The following is a 19115-nucleotide window of genomic DNA, read 5'->3' on the forward strand; positions in this document are numbered from 1 at the left end:
TCGAGCATGGTATACCAACCTCACAACTCTGCTGGTGGACGAACCGTGGCCGCTCCGGCTGCAGGACAATCTAGTAGTAGTAGTAGTACGTTTATTTATAAGGCGCCGCAAAGTGTCCGCAGCGCCGTACATAGCAAACAAATTACAAGGTAACGTACAGGGTGTGTTGAAAAATACAGTATAAATAGGGGTATAGCTGGTAGAAATAGAATCAGCATCAGTTCAGAAGTAGGTGTCAAAATTGTCGAGGAGACTGAAGATGAAGTAGAGGAAGGGAAGAACAGGACAGGAGGACAGGTGAGGTAAAGAGGTAGGGTGAGTACGTGAGGCAGGAGGACCCTACTCATAAATGTTAACATACTAAAAATAGGTGGGTGGACGAACGAAAACAACAGGATAAGTAGGAACGGAGGGGAACAGAGGCAGGATAGGAGGATCAAAAGAGGTTAGGAGGAGGGATAGGCTACTCGGTCAAGGCCCTTTCGTTTTCCCAGACTTAGGGCGGCTTCATTTGACGGCGTGGCTACTGAGAAGTCCATCCCAAGACAAGCAGGTATTATGAGGGCGATAATTCCAACCATGATAAGTGCTAGAAAGGAGGTAAGTTTGAAGCATTACCACTGTATCTGGAGGTGTTATGTGGCCTGGTGTAAAAACCGAGGGGTTTCCACTACATGTTTCAAAAAGGCCAGACTTATTTTATTCCTTCAGGCTGGATTGACATCAGGATTGCGTTTAAGATCCCTGAAAGTACAGGTTTCCGCATTATTCATCGTTTTCCAAAAATGCTTAGCCCTATTGCCAGAGGTACAGACTTTCTTTTAGGGAGTTTTGCTTTTTTGCCAAAGGTTGTATCTTCATTCCACCTTAACCAACCTATTGTGGTCCCAGCATTCACTGAAGAATCTGAGACACAGGGGGAAATTTACTAAAGGAAATTTGTAAAAAATAGGTGTATTTGTATCCAGAAATTTTTGACATTTACTATCCCGAAAATACGGATATTCGTATTCGTATTGATAGCACATAAAGACGAATACGGATTGCCATATTTTCGGGATAGTAAATGTCAAAAATAAGTGTATTTCTGGATACAAATACACCTATATTTTTACAAATTTCCTTTAGTAAATTTCCCCCACAATCTCTGGATGTAGTGAGGGCCTTTAGGATTTATGTCGCCAGAACAGCTTCGATTAGGAAATCAGTATTGTTATCACTTACAATCCAGTGCGACGTGGGTGGCCTGCATCAACTAGCTAGATGGATACGTCTTACTATCGGACAGGCATATGTGGCAGCGGCTCAACCGCCTCCCTCTTCCATTTTGGCGCACTCTACGCACTCAGTGGGACTCTCTTGGGCTGCTGCTCCAGGGGTTTCCATACAGCAGCTCTGCAGAGCAGCCACTTGGTTGGGTCGACGAACCTTTGTTAGGTTCTGTAGATTCAACACATTTGCTACCTCGGCCTCTCAGTTTGGTCGAGTGGTTCTTAGGGGTTCTCAGCGCCTTCCCCCCTGTGTTGGGAGCTCTGGGACATCCCCACTGTCTACGCTCCAGTAACACCTAGTGGAGGAAGGAGAAAACAGGATTTCTGTACTTACCGTAAATCCCTTTCTCCGAGTCCACAGGTGTCACTGGACGCCCTCCTCGGCGCTGTTGCCGATCTTGTTAGGAACCGGACCCCTCTAAGACTTTATTTGGGGGTTTCTTCCTGCTAACATGTTCTTGTGTGGTTCATCTCTGTATGTTTGATGGTTAAGAAATGTATTTACCTCCTCTTTGGAAGTGTGTTTCTATCTTCCAGCTCACTCTGGGCACGATCCTTAGGACTGCCGGGGGAGTAGAAGGGGAGGAGTTGGCCACACTGAATTTACATAGAGTGCCCATGCTCCATGTGGTCGCCCTTCTATCCCCACTGTCTAGGCTCCAGTGACACCTGTGGACTCTGAGAAAGGAATTTACGGTAAATACAGAAATCCTGTTTTTCTGAGTACCAGCCTCTCCATCAGGCATACCTGCACCTTAGTAGGTCTATGGGGTGTGGGATAGCACACCAACAGTCAGGATTCCGACGGTCATTAGCCCAACGTCGTAATCCTGACTGTGGGGACTCAGACAGTGAGGGGAGCACAATGACAACCCTTGCTTCGCTGCGCTTGCCACTCTGCGGGCACAGTGGCTCACTGCGCTCGCCACCTATTCTATTCTCCCTCTATGGGGGTCATGGACCCCCACGAGGGAGAATAGCCGATGGTCGTCGGGATCCTGAGTGACGGGGTTTTAACAGTCGGGATTCCGCCATCAGTGTAATGACTGTCGGAATCCCGACTGTCAGTCATCCGGCACCCTGCCTATGATACTGCTACTGTATCTAGTCAGCCCACAAAATTTGTGAAGTTGGGGGTGGGGGATACGCAGCTCAGCAATATTTGTATATTTCTTTGTTGAAAATTCTTATATGAAGACCTGGTTCCTCCCAGACTTTTTGGTGATAAGAGATTACCAAAGCAGTGATAAAAGCCTGCAGCAGTAGAACCTTATTTTAGGTAGGAATTTTGAGGGGAGAGGCCAATTAGACTTACAGGTTTTTAGGTAAATAGGCCTGCTCTGATAAACCGTATTGTATGGCAGGAAGAATTTCAAGTTCATACATTCTCTGTCTTATCTAATAGACTTTAACATACTATTTCCTTCTTTTTTCTTCTTTGAATGAACACTAGTGGATGCACGGCCAACGTGTGGGGCTGCTGGAGAAGCAAGGCCAAACTTTTCTGTCCAGATGTTTCCAGGAAATCCAGCATCATTTCAAATTGCAGAAAACATTCCGAATGTAGTTATGAGGATTCCACTGATTCAGCTTTTATCAAACCCAAACCTGCAGCAGCCATCAGTAGGAACTGGTTCAGGACAGGCAATAGCAGGATGTACAGAAAGTGAGCAGCAGGACAGCCCAGGTGAGAATGTGTCTCTGATACAAAGTGATGATCTTTATACTACTGAGAGCATACACAATGTGTTGCCTACAACGCAACCACTAACAACAAAGGCAACTGTTATGCCAATATCCTTGGAGCAGTCTTGTGTACCCATCACTGAAGCACAAGAAACACTAGATAGTGGTGTCCTGACAGAATCTCAGATGGAAGGAGAGCCCCTGCAGCATACTGTGTCTGGGCCTGTTAGCATAATTCTTCCCAGATTCTTACAATATGTACCTGAAGAAGACATAACCACGGACCCAGATACTGGGGAAACCGTAATCATACGAAGTGAAAGTCATCTAGTTACACACAGAACCGAACCAGAAATGTCCAATGAGAAGGCTGCGGCACAAGAAACACTCATCAGCGGTGTCCTAAATGATACCCAAATGGAAGGACGGCCAATGCAAAATACTGTGTCTGGGCCTGTTGGCATAATTCTTTCCAATAGCTTACAATATTTACCTGTCACAGCCACAACCACAGGCCCAGATTCTATCGGATTGTTGTCAGTAGACGTAAAATCTACAACGTTATCAGCAAAGGAGATAATGAATTCACAATGGTACAATAATGTTGCCACAAGCCAGATACCACAGCAAAGTGACAGAACTTCTCGTGAGACCCAAACACCCTCGTATGATGTACAATTAGATGGGAACAGACAAGTAGATGAAATGCCTGATAAGACTCTTTATATCCCTAACGAGGATGCATCTGCGGCGCACACTATTAATGCAGCCACTTGCGTCACTGAGACTAAAATGCTTGCTATTGGGCAAACATCTGCCTATAGTCATGTTAAACCCAAAAAGAGAGTCATTTTATTTAAGTCAGAATATGATGAAGACACGTCAACAGAATGTTCATTCTCCTCTCAAGATCCTCCGTATGCATCGGACATAGGGCAATATGATCCAATGGAGCAAATTCCACACAATATATTGAGTTCATCACCAACTGGAAGCAAGCAGCAACAACAACTGTTGTCTCCATCTACTGTGCAGCATCCAGCATACAGCATGACTGGCTGTAGCAACCATCATGTTCCTAAAAGATTCTACAGTGCATATGACACTCCACAGTCACCTGAAAGTACTGATGCCATGCAGGGGGACATAAAGGCCAGTCAAAGTAAGAGAATAGATTGCCATTCTGATAAAAGGTTATCCTGTATACTGTTACAATGATCTATAAACCTATTATTATTATTATTATTATTATTCTCTCTTGGCATGTAGATGTTTTTTTCTAAAAATACAGTACTGCTGCTTTGTCAGATCTGGCCTAATAGCAATACAGGTAGGTCTCAATTCTTTAAGGTATAGGTTGAGTATCCCTTATCCAAAATGCTCGAGACCAGAAGAATTTTGGATAATGGATTATTCCGTATTTCAGAATATTTTTATATTTCAATGAGGTATCTTGCATTTATGTTATATAAACACATCAAACACATGAAGTACACACAAATATATAAGGTTTCAAAACATGAAACTGATGTACTATCATAGGCTCTGAATTTGAATGCCAAGCAATAATTTTCTTGCAAATATTTAGTGCCAGTTACATATCATGTCCTCAGTAGTGCTGTAACAGATGTCCCTTGTAGTGTCAGTTACATATCATGTACTCAGTAGAGCTGTTACTGATGTCCCCAGTAGTGCCAGTTACATATCATGTACTCAGTAGTGCTGTTACAGATGTCCCCAGTAGTGCCAGTTACATATGTCCTCAGTAGTGCTGTTACAGATGCCCCCGTAGTGCCAGTTACATGACATGTCCCCACTAGTGCCAGTTACATATTATGTCCTCAGTAGTGCTGTTACAGATGTCCCCAGTAGTGCCAGTTACATGTCATGTCCCCACTAGTGCCAGTTACATATTATGTCCTCAGTAGTGCTGTTACAAATGCTCCCAGTAGTGCCAGTTAAATATCATGTCCTCAGTAGTGCTGTTACAGATGCCCCCAGTAGTGCCAGTTACATATCATGTCCTCAGTAGTGCTGTTACAGATGTCCCCAGTAGTGCCAGTTACATATGTCCTCAGTAGTGCTGTTACAGATGCCCCCAGTAGTGCCAGTTACATATCATGTCCTCAGTAGTGCTGTTACAGATGCCCCCAGTAGTGCCAGTTACATATCATGTCCTCAGTAGTGCTGTTACAGATGCCCCCAGTAGTGCCAGTTACATATCATGTCCTCAGTAGTGCTGTTATAGATGTCCACAGTAGTGGAAAATGGATATTTGGATAAGGGATACTCAACCTGTATATGAAATAGGTTTTTCATTGAGGCGACAACAATGGTTTGTGAAGTTGGGGGTGGGGGATACGCAGCTCAGCAATATTTGTGTATTTCTTTGTTGAAAATTCTTATATGAAGACCTGGTTCCTCCCAGACTTTTTGGTGATAAGAGATTACCAAAGCAGTGATACAAGCCTGCCGCAGTAGAACCTTATTTTAGGTAGGAATTTTGAGGGGAGAGGCCAATTAGACTTACAGGTTTTTAGGTAAATAGGCCTGCTCTGATAAACCGTATTGTATGGCAGGAAGAATTTCAAGTTCATACATTCTCTGTCTTATCTAATAGACTTTAACATACTATTTCCTTCTTTTTTCTTTGAATGAACACTAGTGGATGCACGGCCAACGTGTGGGGCTGCTGGAGAAGCAAGGCCAAACTTTTCTGTCCAGATGTTTCCAGGAAATCCAGCATCATTTCAAATTGCAGAAAACATTCCGAATGTAGTTATGAGGATTCCACTGATTCAGCTTTTATCAAACCCAAACCTGCAGCAGCCATCAGTAGGAACTGGTCCAGGACAGGCAATTGCAGGATGTACAGAAAGTGAGCAGCAGGACAGCCCAGGTGAGAATGTGTCTCTGATACAAAGTGATGATCTTTATACTACTGAGAGCATACACAATGTGTTGCCTACAACGCAACCACTAACAACAAAGGCAACTGTTATGCCAATGTCCTTGGAGCAGTCTTGTGTACCCATCACTGAAGCACAAGAAACACTAGATAGTGGTGTCCTGACAGAATCTCAGATGGAAGTAGAGCCCCTGCAGCATACTGTGTCTGGGCCTGTTAGCATAATTCTTCCCAGATTCTTACAATATGTACCTGAAGAAGACATAACCACGGACCCAGATACTGGGGAAACCGTAATCATACGAAGTGAATGTCATCTAGTTACACACAGAACCGAACCAGAAATGTCCAATGAGAAGGCTGCGGCACAAGAAACACTCATCAGCGGTGTCCTGACTGATACCCAAATGGAAGGACGGCCAATGCAAAATACTGTGTCTGGGCCTGTTGGCATAATTCTTTCCAATAGCTTACAATATTTACCTGTCACAGCCACAACCACAGGCCCAGATTCTATCGGATTGTTGTCAGTAGACGTAAAATCTACAACGTTCTCAGCAAAGGAGATAATGAATTCACAATGGTACAATAATGTTGCCACAAGCCAGATACCACAGCAAAGTGACAGAACTTCTCGTGAGACCCAAACACCCTCATATGATGTACAATTAGATGGGAACAGACAAGTAGATGAAATGCCTGATAAGACTCTATATATCCCTAACGAGGATGCATCTGCGGCGCACACTATTAATGCAACCACTTGCGTCACTGAGACTAAAATGCTTGCTATTGGGCAAACATCTGCCTATAGTCATGTTAAACCCAAAAAGAGAGTCATTTTATTTAAGTCAGAATATGATGAAGACACGTCAACAGAATGTTCATTCTCCTCTCAAGATCCTCCGTATGCATCGGACATAGGGCAATATGATCCAATGGAGCAAACTCCACACAATATATTGAGTTCATCACCAACTGGAAGCAAGCAGCAACAACAACTGTTGTCTCCATCTACTGTGCAGCATCCAGCATACAGCATGACTGGCTGTAGGAACCATCATGTTCCTAAAAGATTCTACAGTGCATATGACACTCCACAGTCACCTGAAAGTACTGATGCCATGCAGGGGGACATAAAGGCCAGTCAAAGTAAGAGAATAGATTGCCATTCTGATAAAAGGTTATCCTGTATACTGTTACAATGATCTATAAACCTATTATTATTATTATTATTATTATAATTTAATACAAATCTGTAACAGCACTACTGAGTACATGATAAGTAACTGGCACTACTGAGGACATAACATGTAACTGCCACTACTGGGGATATCTAACAGCACTACTCAGGACATGATTAACTGGCATAAGTGGTGACATGACATGTAACTGGCATTACTGGGGACATCTGTAACAGCACTACTGAGTACATGATATGTAACTGGCACTACTGGGGACATCAGTAACAGCTCTACTGAGTACATGATATGTAACTGACACTACTGGGGATGTCTAACAGCACTACTGAGGACATGATATGTAACTGGCACTACTGGGGACATCAGTAACAGCTCTACTGGGAACATGATATGTAACTGGCACTACTGGGGACATCTGTAACAGCACTACTGAGGACATGATATGTAACTGGCACTACTGGGGACATCTGTAACAGCACTACTGAGGAAATGATATGTAACTGACACTACAAGGGACATCTGTAACAGCACTACTGAGGACATGATATGTAACTGGCACTAAAAATTTGCAGGAAAATTATTGCTTGGCATTCAAATTCAGAGCCTATGATAGTACATCAGTTTCATGTTTTGAAACCTTATATATTTGTGTGTACTTCATGTGTTTGATGTGTTTATATAACATAAATGCAAGATACCTCATTGAAATATAAAAATATTCTGAAATACGGAATAATCCATTATCCAAAATTCTTCTGGTCTCAAGCATTTTGGATAAGGGATACTCAACCTATACCTTAAAGAATTGAGACCTACCTGTATTGCTATTAGGCCAGATCTGACAAAGCAGCAGTACTGATATCCCCAGTAGTGCCAGTTACATATCATGTCCTCACTAGTGCCAGTTACATATCATGTCCTCAGTAATGCTGTTACAGATGCCCCCAGTAGTGCCAGTTACATATCATGTCCTCAGTAGTGCTGTTACAGATGCCCCCAGTAGTGCCAGTTACATATCATGTCCTCAGTAGTGCTGTTACAGATGTCCCCAGTAGTGGCAGTTACATATCATGTACTCAGTAGTGCTGTTATAGATGTCCCCAGTAGTGGATAACGGATATTTGGATAAGGTATACTCAACCTGTATATAAAATAGGTTTTTCATTGAGGCGACAACAATGGTTTGGGGCACTATTTCAGAGTTCACACCCAATGGTTTACATACAAATACGATGTTTGCAAGACCCGTTCCAGGGGCAAACGCAGGATTTTCAGAAGAGGGTTTCCAGAGGGGCGGAGCAAAGCACGGAGATGGACACTTAGGTGACCCAGTATATGCCGGGTCAGTTAAAGTATTATAGATAGACTAAATGTATATAAATAATAATAATAATATATATATATATATATATATTATTATTATTATTATTATTTATATACATTTAGTCTATCTATAATACTTTAACTGACCCGGCATATACTGGGTCACCTAAGTGTAGGTCTAAGTGTATATATATAAAACATACAAAAATGGTCAGGAATTGCGCTAGATATGGTTTTACAACCAGCTGCACCTCTGGAGCGACTCTCCTGTTAGTGAGAGACAAAAGTAGAATGCACGGAAGGGGGGGTGTCCAGAGTGCGCTCAAATGATACCACTTAGCCACAGAGCTAGACTAAAAGTCCCAAATCAATGTGATCCTGGAGTCACTTGTATTCAAACGAAATGTTCATGAACTTCATAAATGAAACCGAAGACCTCGAGTATAAAAACCAATTCTTTATTGGAAGCCCAACGCGTTTCGTCTACACGACTTCGTCAGGGGCATGGCTAAAAAGTGGTAAAAAGAGGGGGGATGTTGGCACAAACTTTGCACAAATCAAATACATATTGGATACATACAGAATTTTACATAATGCATTATTGCAGATTTTAACTGACTATACGTGTAAAAGGAAAATTGTCTATTACTGCCATCACTCTCTGGATTTCTGGCCTGTATTAGGCCATGGTATGTACTAATTATGTATGTAAAATTCTGTATGTATCCAATATGTATTTGATTTGTGCAAAGTTTGTGCCAACATCCCCCCTCTTTTTACCACTTTTTAGCCATGCCCCTGACGAAGTCGTGTAGACGAAACGCGTTGGGCTTCCAATAAAGAATTGGTTTTTATACTCGAGGTCTTCGGTTTCATTTATGAAGTTCATGAACATTTCGTTTGAATACAAGTGACTCCAGGATCACATTGATTTGGGACTTTTAGTCTAGCTCTGTGGCTAAGTGGTATCATTTGAGCGCACTCTGGACACCCCCCCTTCCGTATATATATATATATATATATATATATATACAAATATATATACATAACAGCAGAGTAGACCCCTGGGCATAGCAATGTATTGGGGCCCCTACTTATCCTCCAGCGGTAGGGGTGGGGGGTGCTATGAGCGGAAGCTTTGATGTCCTGTGGGTGGTAGGGGGTATTATATCAACCGCTCAGCATGGAAAGAGGGGACCATCAGCTTTTAGACTAGGGCCCTCAGATTCCTGGGGGGGGGGGTTATGGGTCCTCAGAAACCCCCCCTGCGTGCGCTACTGCATTCTGCGCATTTAGCAGAATGGGTCTTGTAATATTCCTTGCTGTCCATTTGAGGTTGGACGGATCTGGCACGTGACACATGGGGCATGTCATCCCTGTTTTGAAGACCTAATGGGGGAAATTTACTAAGATGGGAATTAGACTTCACATGAGAATTCACATGTGATGTTGCTATGGGCAACCAATCAGATCCTGTCTACTATCTTCTAGAGGGTGCTACATAAATAAGAAGTAGATTCTGATTGGTTGCCCATAGCAACATCACTTGTGAAGTCTTATTCCCATCTTAGTAAATTTCCCCCAATGGGTCCAATGACGTAGACTTACTGGAGCCAGGTGTCCAAAGCTTACACAGGCTGGCCGGTACCTAAACACAACTAATGGTCACAATGTTAAGCCGAGGTCGCATCCTCAGACGCACTTGGATCTTGTAAATGCATGCGGGAGTGGTCTATCTCCCATACTGTATATATTAATTACACAGTATTGCAAAATCCCTTCTTTGGGGTTATATAGTCAATGATTATGCCCTAAATGTATGAAGAGCTAATGGTCATTATTTTGGGGAGATCAAATCCGATCACTATTAATTTTTCTTGACCTACTTAAATATAAAATTAACTCTGACATAGTAGTATGTAATCTAGAACTAAAATAAATGTAACTTTTACTTTTAGGTGAGAACCAAACCGGAAATGTGTCTTCAATAAATCAGTGTGTGTATGTTTGTACTGAAGAACCCCCACTATCTAGTGTGCAGGCCAAGGAAGCAGTGACTACTTTTCCTAAAATTCAGCTTGGTGAGGATAAGCAAGAGGCACGTTACTGGGAACCGCTGCCTAGAACCACTGAATCAGCAGAAAACAATCAGATTACGCCACAGACACCAGACACCGATCACACATCCCACAAAGCTCCAGGGTATGTCTCTCTCTTGATTGGAGTTGAGGACTTTAAAAGATTGTTTGCCAACCAATCTGTCTCCGATAAGGCGAAATCCAATAATGCAGCAGCAAATACAATGTAATCTCAGCCAAATGCCACTGAAGCAGATAGACCATCTGATGCATTGAATCTGGATAAAACAGCAACAGTACAAAGCGAAACCTGGAAATCCTAGGTAAGAAGTGTTCTGCTAAAAGGGTTACTGAATAGTCTGATAATCTGGGGCATAGATATTAAAATTTGTACTTTCATTCAATAATATGTTATTGTGTTTCTGATAACATTTATTGGATCCTCACCCATTTTCCCGTTTACCCAGAAATAAAGCTTTCCTTTACTTCCAAGTTCCCACATATGAGAAGCACACACAGGGTTTCACACATATATAGGTTGTAGCTACAGGCAGCCGCCGACATCTGATTTACTTCCTTCTAGTGAACGCCACGCACGCCACACTATATAAAATGAACTCCACGCCGACGTGGATGGTGGGGGTATGAAAAGGTCGGTAGGACGCAGACCGCTGCACTCGCCACGCTTCAGGATGGCGTGGATGGTAGGGGTATTTCAGGAACACATTCAAACCTACCATACCATACCTCTGAGCAATAGCTACTCAGAGGTCAGAGGCAGGAGGGTATCATTGAGGCGCTCAAACCTATCACAAACCTATGATTGCATTGCTACTGGAGTGTCTGAGACGCTCCTACGTAACACAAAGATGGAGTGCCTCTCCACGGTGCCATCATGATCCCCTCTCCACAGGAGAGGGAATATCATGCAGGCACAAGCGCTGTGTGACAGGAGGTTAGGGGTAGCAGCGCTGTGCTGCCACGGAGAAGTCAGCGTAAGGCGGTACGCACTGCTGCCCTGAAACTAAACAAGTATCCTGATAATGTAAGGCGTCACGTGCTGCCACCCTGAAACAACTAGGCACCTAGCAAGCTGCCAGAATTCAAACATTCGCTACATTACTAGCGGAGCTTAAGTCAGTCTGGCAAGCTGTCAAGATTCAAAGCTAGAGCGGCTCGTGCTGCCGCCGTGAAACTAAACAAGTACCCTACCTTATGCTAATGTGAGACCCTTTAGGGATAATGCTTAGTAGGCTTCCAGCATCTGCAAGCCTACACTAGCTCGACCCATTGATTTTACATCAGTTGCAGCAGTCAATACCCTTTGCCCAGCCTCATACTCAACAATAGAGATCTGTTTCACAGTGCACATGGTTTTGTCCATCTAAGGAAGAGTGAACTAGAATAAGGCCATAAATTCCCAGATCAGCAGTTTCTGAGGGATACGGTCATTGGATCTCCAACATGTTGGTCGACAGTCATTAGGTCGACATGCAGGAAGGTTGACAGGGTCATTAGGTTGACATGGGTTAGTTCGACAGTCAATAGGTCGACATGGGGGTTTAAAAAAAATTGAGCCGACATGTGCCGACAGGTGGTATTTCATGCCCTACCATCCACTAGGGTAGGGCTGGGCAATTGCAGCCCTCCAGATGTTGAGGAACTACACATCCCAGGATGCTTTGCATTAGTTTTGCTATGTGGCCATGCTGAAACTGATGCAAGGCATGCTGGTATGTGTAGCTCCTCAACATCTGGAGGGCCGCAATTGCCCAGCCCTGCACTAGGGCGTGGTGGGAGAATAAAATAGTGTACCCGAAGCATGGCAAGTGCAGCGAGCCATGAGAGGGGACGCGGTGCTACGTTTCAGTGTCCATGTCGACGGTCGACATTCGGGACAAAAATCTGAAAAATCCCATGTCGACCTTTTGACTGTCGACCTAACCCTCATTACCATATGTGTACGTTCATGGGCGTTCCCATGGGCATTCCCATGAAAACGCTGGGCGTACGTGTGGGGGGGCAGACATATGACATAGCCGGATGCCAGCTGCCCGCCCATATCCCTGCTTTTGTATGGAGAAATGCCCGAGTGGTCTGGGGCACTCGGTGCTGCCTGACCACTCGGTCCAGCATTCGATGGTCGGCGACCATCGAATGATGGGGGAGGTTCCCAGAGATGGAGGAGGTTTTCACATGAAAAATCCACTCGTGGTCCATTCGGTCGGCGTCTTACCGCATTCGGACAGTGTGAGTGATCCGTATGGAAGGCGGGGCTAAGAACACTCGGTTCCTGTCCGAAAATTAGCATCTGATCGATTCAACCAGAATAAGGCCCATAGAGATTTGTGCCTGAGATTCATAATGGGAGATTCAGCATGAGAGATTTCAAATCTCTCACAGAAAGAGTTTAGGTGACTTCAGGGGAATAAAAAAAGTATGGGTTGGAATAAAGCCTGGCGCAGTGTCGTCTTGCCTATATAGTCCTCTGGCCAGACAGTCTCACATTAGTGCAATAGTAAAGGGGGGGGGGGGGGTAGTAATAAAATGGCTTGGGGTCCCCCCCACGAGCATGACCAGCCCCGGGCTCTAGGACTGGTCCTGGTTCAAAAAAATATGGGGGACAAAAGGAGTAGGGGTCCCCCGTATTTTGGAAACAAGCACCAGGCTCAAACAGCCATCAGTGTAATGCCACAGCTGGGGGACACTTATTATATAAGGTCCCACGGCCAAAGCTTTACCTCTGACTGGACAGCCCGGGCCAGGTCCCTGGGTGGCCCCTCCTGCGCTGAAGCCTGAGGCTGTTTTTGGGCTGATAATTGATAAAATCATTGGTGGCCAGTGGCCTTATAAATAAACATTGGTTGCCAGTGTAATTATTACAACCCAACCCCCCCCCCCCCCCCACACACACACCAAAACGTGTAATCATTGGTGGTACAGTGCTTCCACCCCCGACGGATTACTTAAAATGTATTCCGCATCCCATTGCGCTCGATGGATAGTGGGGAAATGAACAGGACCATTTTAACATTGATTCCTATGGAAAATTGCGTCGGTCGCATCGCATGCGATTTGGTCGTCGTGATGCGATGCGATTTTTCCGACCCGATCATAAAATTGGGTGCCCAGTAATTACACACGTACCGTTTTTCTTCTTCTACCATGTTCAGCGTGGTGCACACGTTGATACCAAACAATAAAGTGACCTTTCTCTCTATTTAAATAGGTTAAACGACAGATTAAAAGATGTGTAATTAAAAAAAAAATTTCATATGAAAAATCTCTATGATCTAAATATTTATACTTTCAATGGGGCACCAACAAATCTGGCAAAGCCATTTCAAAAATATCTTAGCAAATGCATGCAGGAATACATGAGACAAATTTGTCAGTGTCTGTATTTTCTTCATTGTATGGTTTAGTTATAAAACAATTAAACTTCCTGACCAAGCCTGCATGGTTATATACATAAAGTTGCTGGCAAGCAATTTGCTAATTAGAACAGGTGTGTTAAACTGGTCTTTGACTGTATGCATTATGATTTAAATTAAGAATTAGGTCACTTTAAATACAATTTGTAAAAATTACATGCACAAAATTTTTATTCATTTCAGTATTTTTGTTGCCACATAATGAAAGAAGCGGTCTGCAGGGTCAATGACTGGCAGCAATAGTAACCTTATTAAGAAATAAAGTTACTTTCAAATAACATTAAAATGAAAAAATAAATTATATAAAGACATGTCAGAAATATAGGGTGAAATTTATAGCATGAGAGATTCAGAAATCATTTACACTGCAAAACCAGTTTGATTTTGCAGTGTAAATGATTGCCGCTTTAAAAAAACTGGAGATTTCTTACCAAGTCTCTCACTTTCTGAATCTCTCATCCTATTCCATTTCACCCATAGGGGGTTATTCTAGTTCACTCAGAAAGGCACAATCGACAAAACCATACGCACTGCAGGTGGGGCAGATGTAACATGTGCAGAGAGTTACATTTGAGTATTTTATTATTTCTGTGCAGGGTAAATACTGGCTGCTTTATTTTTACACTGCAATATAGATATCAGTTTGAAGTACAAACCCCACGGTACATCAGGCCCACCTGCAGTGCATATGGTTTTTTCCATTAGAGAGTGATTGTGCCTTTCCGAGTGAATTAGAATAACCCCCATAATGTGATGTGATTGTTTCTTTACCTATGTGATATTTCCATCAGATAACTAACCAAATCTTTTCTTTTCTCTTTTATCTGTACAGCTGTTCATCTCAGGCCTGATAAAGAACACCTTTAATAAATGGTAGCAACTATCAGTGTTTCCAGTCTCTTGTCTTAGCTAACTAATCATTTGATATACTGGGGTAGATTTATGGTACTTGTTTCCTAGAACGGCCACAACGATTTAGATCGTTGTGGTCGTAAGATAAAAAATCGGATCGATCGCATCGCATGCGATTTGGTCGCATACGATGCGACCGATCCGATCTGCCGATTTTTCACCCGATTTTTTTTTTTTTTACACCAGATTTGTTTAAATTGCCCCCCCAAATGTTAATAAGTGTGCTAGACCACACGATAGACGTGAACCCGAAGCGTGGCGAGCGCAGCGAGCCCGCGAGGGGCGGCGGTGCGCGTCCTCCGACCTTTTCATTCCCCTACTATCCACTAGGGCGTGGAGTGAGAATATAATAGTGTGGCGAGCGCAGCGAGCCACCGAGCCCGAAGCGTGGCGAGCGCAGCGAGCCCCGCGAGGGGACGCGTCTAACTTCACAGGTATACGCGTCCCCTCGCGGGGCTCGCTGCGCTCGCCACGCTTCGGGCTCGGTGGCTCGCTGCGCTCGCCACACTATTATATTCTCACTCCACGCCCTAGTGGATAGTAGGGGAATGAAAAGGTCGGAGGACGCGCACCGCCGCCCCTCGCGGGCTCGCTGCGCTCGCCACGCTTCGGGTTCACGTCTATCGTGGGGTCATGGCGGGCACATAAAAAATGTGAAATGGGTCATATTGGCCCATTTCACCTTTTTTATCATTTTTCCCTATGTGAGATGGACTTAATCAAGTCCATCTCATCTTGTGCCATTATAATGGCACAAGACCGACCGATTTCAATGTTAAAAGATTTTTTAACATTGAAGTCTATGGAAAAATCGGGTCAATCGGTCGGTCGCATCGCGGCCGATTTTAATTGGTCGCGACCGACCGATTGACCCGATTTCTGTCAATCAAAGTGAAAAAATTGTAAAAAATCGGCCACATCGTGAGGATCGTGTCCCTTAATTAAGAGCCACGATCACTCACGATTGTGGCCGTTCTAGGAAACAAGTACCAGATTTATTAAGCTAAGTGAAGTGCTATGTGTCTGGGTTTTATCACCGGCCAATCAGCTCACCTGTAATTTTTCGGTACTTGTTTCCTAGCACGGCGCCAGCGATTTTTATCTTAAGCATCGGGACCAAAAAACTTGCGTCCATCGCTTGCAACCAAATCGCATGCGATGCGATCGACGCGATTTTTCCATTGGAATCAATGTCCCTGAGACCATTTTACCATTGGGCCCAATGTTAAAAGCCCACGAAACCCCAATTCCCCAATTTTAATTGCATACCCACCCCCCCCCCCCATAGGTGAAATGGTCCCCCATTGTTAATGCCACCCCACGATGAACGCCAACCCGAAGCGTGGCGAGCGGCGGCGGTACACGTCCTCCGACCTTTTCATAACCCCACTATCCACGTCGGCGTGGAGTTGATTTTATAAAGTGTGGCGAGCGCAGCGCACCACCGAGCCCGAAGCATGGAGAGCGCAGCGAGCGGCCACGCATTAGTTCACAGGTATTACGCGTCCGCTCGCCACACTTTATAAAATCAACTCCACGCCGACGTGGATAGTGGGGTTATGAAAAGGTCGGAGGACGCGTACCGCCGCCCCTCGTTCGCTTGCTGAGCTCGCCACGCTTCGGGTTGGCGTCAATAGTGGGCTTGCGTTAACAATGGGGGACCATTTACCATACTTAATACCCATATGGGGGCATATACAAAAAACGGGCACATTGGCCCATTTCACATTGTTCCCTATGTTAAATCGCATTGCATGCCATTATGATGGCATGCGGTGGACGAGATCAACGCGATTTTGCCTTTGACAGCTCATTTAACATTGATCTCTATGAGAAAATCGCGTTGATTGCGTCGTCACATCGCATGCCATTATAATGGCATGCGATGGACGCGATCAACGCGATTTTCTCTTTGCCTGCAATAAAGGCTGGTAATTGACAGAAAATCGCGTCCATCGCGTTGATCGCATACCTTAAGTACCTTAACTTAAGGTATGCGATTAACCCGGACGGGCGCCATGCTAGGAAACAAGTACCCATTTTTCAAACCAAGCCTGTAACTTCACAGTTAGGACCTGATTGGCCGGTGATACAAACCAAACACTTTATCACTTCACCGAGCTTAATAAATCTGCCCCATAGTATGAAAATAGATGTTTAGTGGGGTGTGGCTTGGCCAAGCAAGAAGGAGGAAGCAGGATGAGTGAACTCTGTGTAGATCCGACCATTTATCCTGCATATGTAAATTTGAGCGCCCCTGTTCCACTCACCTCTGCCCCTCCTGCTGTATGCCGTGTTCTCACTGCAAATGAGAAAGACACAGCTTTTACCCCGCATTAAAATGCCGGGGACTGCCGCGCTGGACCCCCATTCTCACTGCAAGGCAAATTCCCGGGTGAAGAAGTTCTACCCGGGAATTTGCCTTTAAACACGGGCCAACCCATGTCGCCATACCCGGATCTCAGACAGGGATAAAAATAAGGTTTTTACCCGTGTATGAGATCCGGGTATGCGACCCGTTCACACTGCCAAAAATCCTGTGTTAAAAGGCAAATTCCCGGATTGACGTGCTAGACCCGGGAATTTGGCTGCAGTGAGAACGGTGTAATACTTGAATTTCTATAACAAATGTGAGCGACACTGGCATTTTTAGCAGATATTTTGCACATTTCTTACAGAGATCTTGGCACTGTAAGGGTTAAGGACTGGATTTGATACAGTACACCTCATGTCAGTACTTGGACAGATATTTTCTTCTTTTCTGAGTTTCTTCTTTACCAGCCACTGATTTATTTGCTATTGCCATCTGATGCGCTATGTTGAGAAGAGTATTTGTACAGTGCATTGCTGATCACCTTCTCCTCCCAAGCTGCTGCTGCTGGGACAGATAAACGCACAATTACATGTCTGACCTGCCGTTTAGACATGTAGGGTGAGATTTAATAGGATGAGAGATTCAGAAAGTGAGAGATTTGTTGAGAAATCTCCAGTTTTTTTAAAGCAGCAATCCTTCACACTGCAAAACCAGTTTGATTTAGCAGTGAAAATGATTGCCACTTTAAAAAAACCTTACCAAATCTCACACTTTCTGAATCTCTCATCCCATTAAATCTCACCCGTAGTGTACACTCTGCCTTATTGAGCTGGTTGCGGCTAACCTCTCCCTTCCCACTCCTTAATCTAGCTCTGCCCATTGCACTTACCAGGCGGCTGCTCTATTCATATTCAGCACTCTGGAAACTCCATGACCCTTTGTTGTATATGGAAAGGGCAGAGCTTCTTCTCTAAATAGGTGCGAGGAAGGGGATAGGCACCAGTGCCTGTACCAGACATGTAAGGTAAGTACGCCCAACCTTTGTTACAAGCCAGGGCAGTAGAAGGTGCAAGGATGGTGGGTTCTGAAACCTGCAGTCGCTGCAAGCATCAAATATAATTATATGGATAAAGAGAGGCGGTACATATGGCGCTATCCTTGGATACTAAAAGAAATGAAAAAAACTGAATAAAATGAAAAATGAACACCGTGCCTACTGTGGCGAGCTAGCGAGCCCGCAAGGGGGTTTGTTGCGCTCACCATGCTGTCTGAGTCCGGCCATTCAGGATCCCGACGTTGGGTTAATGACTGTCGGGACCCCGACTGTCGGAACCCTATACCACACTCGATATTGTGGGAAATAGTATAGCAATCTTGTTATAATTTACAACTCTGCTGTTTTTTTTCCCTGCTGTGTTGCTGTAAAACCTACAATTGTGACATTTTATCAGCATACTTTACACTATTTCGACATGCAAATTCAGGACACAATAAGAAATGACCCAATCTCTCCAAATTCACCAAGAAAACCAAGTTCTGGCCGACATATAAGGCCCCCATACACTTGTCTTAAGGGCAAGTCGAGCCCAATTTCCCTTGACCTCCTTGGAAGGGATAAAAACAGACTTTGTATTTGATGTACCATTTTTTTTACATGCAATAAATCGCATACGATTTATTGCATGTAAAAGGACTTCCAGGAAGCTGCTAGGAGATTTCTTGCATCCAAGTCAGGTGCAATACATTGTGGATGCCGCAGATGGTTTCACATACGACATTGGGTCGGAACAGATGTTAAATACATGCGATTTGGCCTGATTTCACCCGATTTCTTGTCCCGATCCGTCGGAATCAGGTGACATTGGTCCAAATCGCACTAGTATTTGGGGACCTTTAGTAACAGCAATTTTTTACATTTTAAAGAAGGAGACTCCTCTCTTTGTATGTATGGATCTGGTGTAATTATCATGTAAGGGTGCCCAGTGTT

The 19115-nt window shown here is 44.1% G+C and overlaps 1 protein-coding gene across 7 annotated transcripts in view; it reads left to right on the forward strand.

Annotated features, from left to right (window-relative positions):
- Window positions 1-14785, forward strand: part of CABYR (calcium binding tyrosine phosphorylation regulated) — a 67371-nt gene extending 52586 nt beyond the window's left edge. For 4 of the 7 annotated variants that reach the window (XM_083187500.1, XM_083187497.1, XM_083187499.1 and 1 more), the window contains 4 exons: window positions 2725-4119; window positions 5623-7017; window positions 10349-10791; window positions 14727-14785. In XM_083187500.1, coding sequence (XP_083043626.1) covers window positions 2725-4119; window positions 5623-7017; window positions 10349-10698 — 3140 coding nt within the window. In that variant the 3' untranslated portion in view covers window positions 10699-10791; window positions 14727-14785. The remainder of the gene's footprint in view (window positions 1-2724; window positions 4120-5622; window positions 7018-10348; window positions 10792-14726) is intronic. The other 3 variants (XM_083187504.1, XM_083187498.1, XM_083187503.1) reach the window with 3 other exon arrangements.
- Window positions 14786-19115: the final 4330 nt, after the last annotated feature.

Source organism: Crinia signifera, chromosome 5 (genome assembly GCF_055691185.1).
Source record: "Crinia signifera chromosome 5, ASM5569118v1, whole genome shotgun sequence".
In the NCBI taxonomy this organism is placed as follows: Eukaryota; Metazoa; Chordata; class Amphibia; order Anura; family Myobatrachidae; genus Crinia; species Crinia signifera.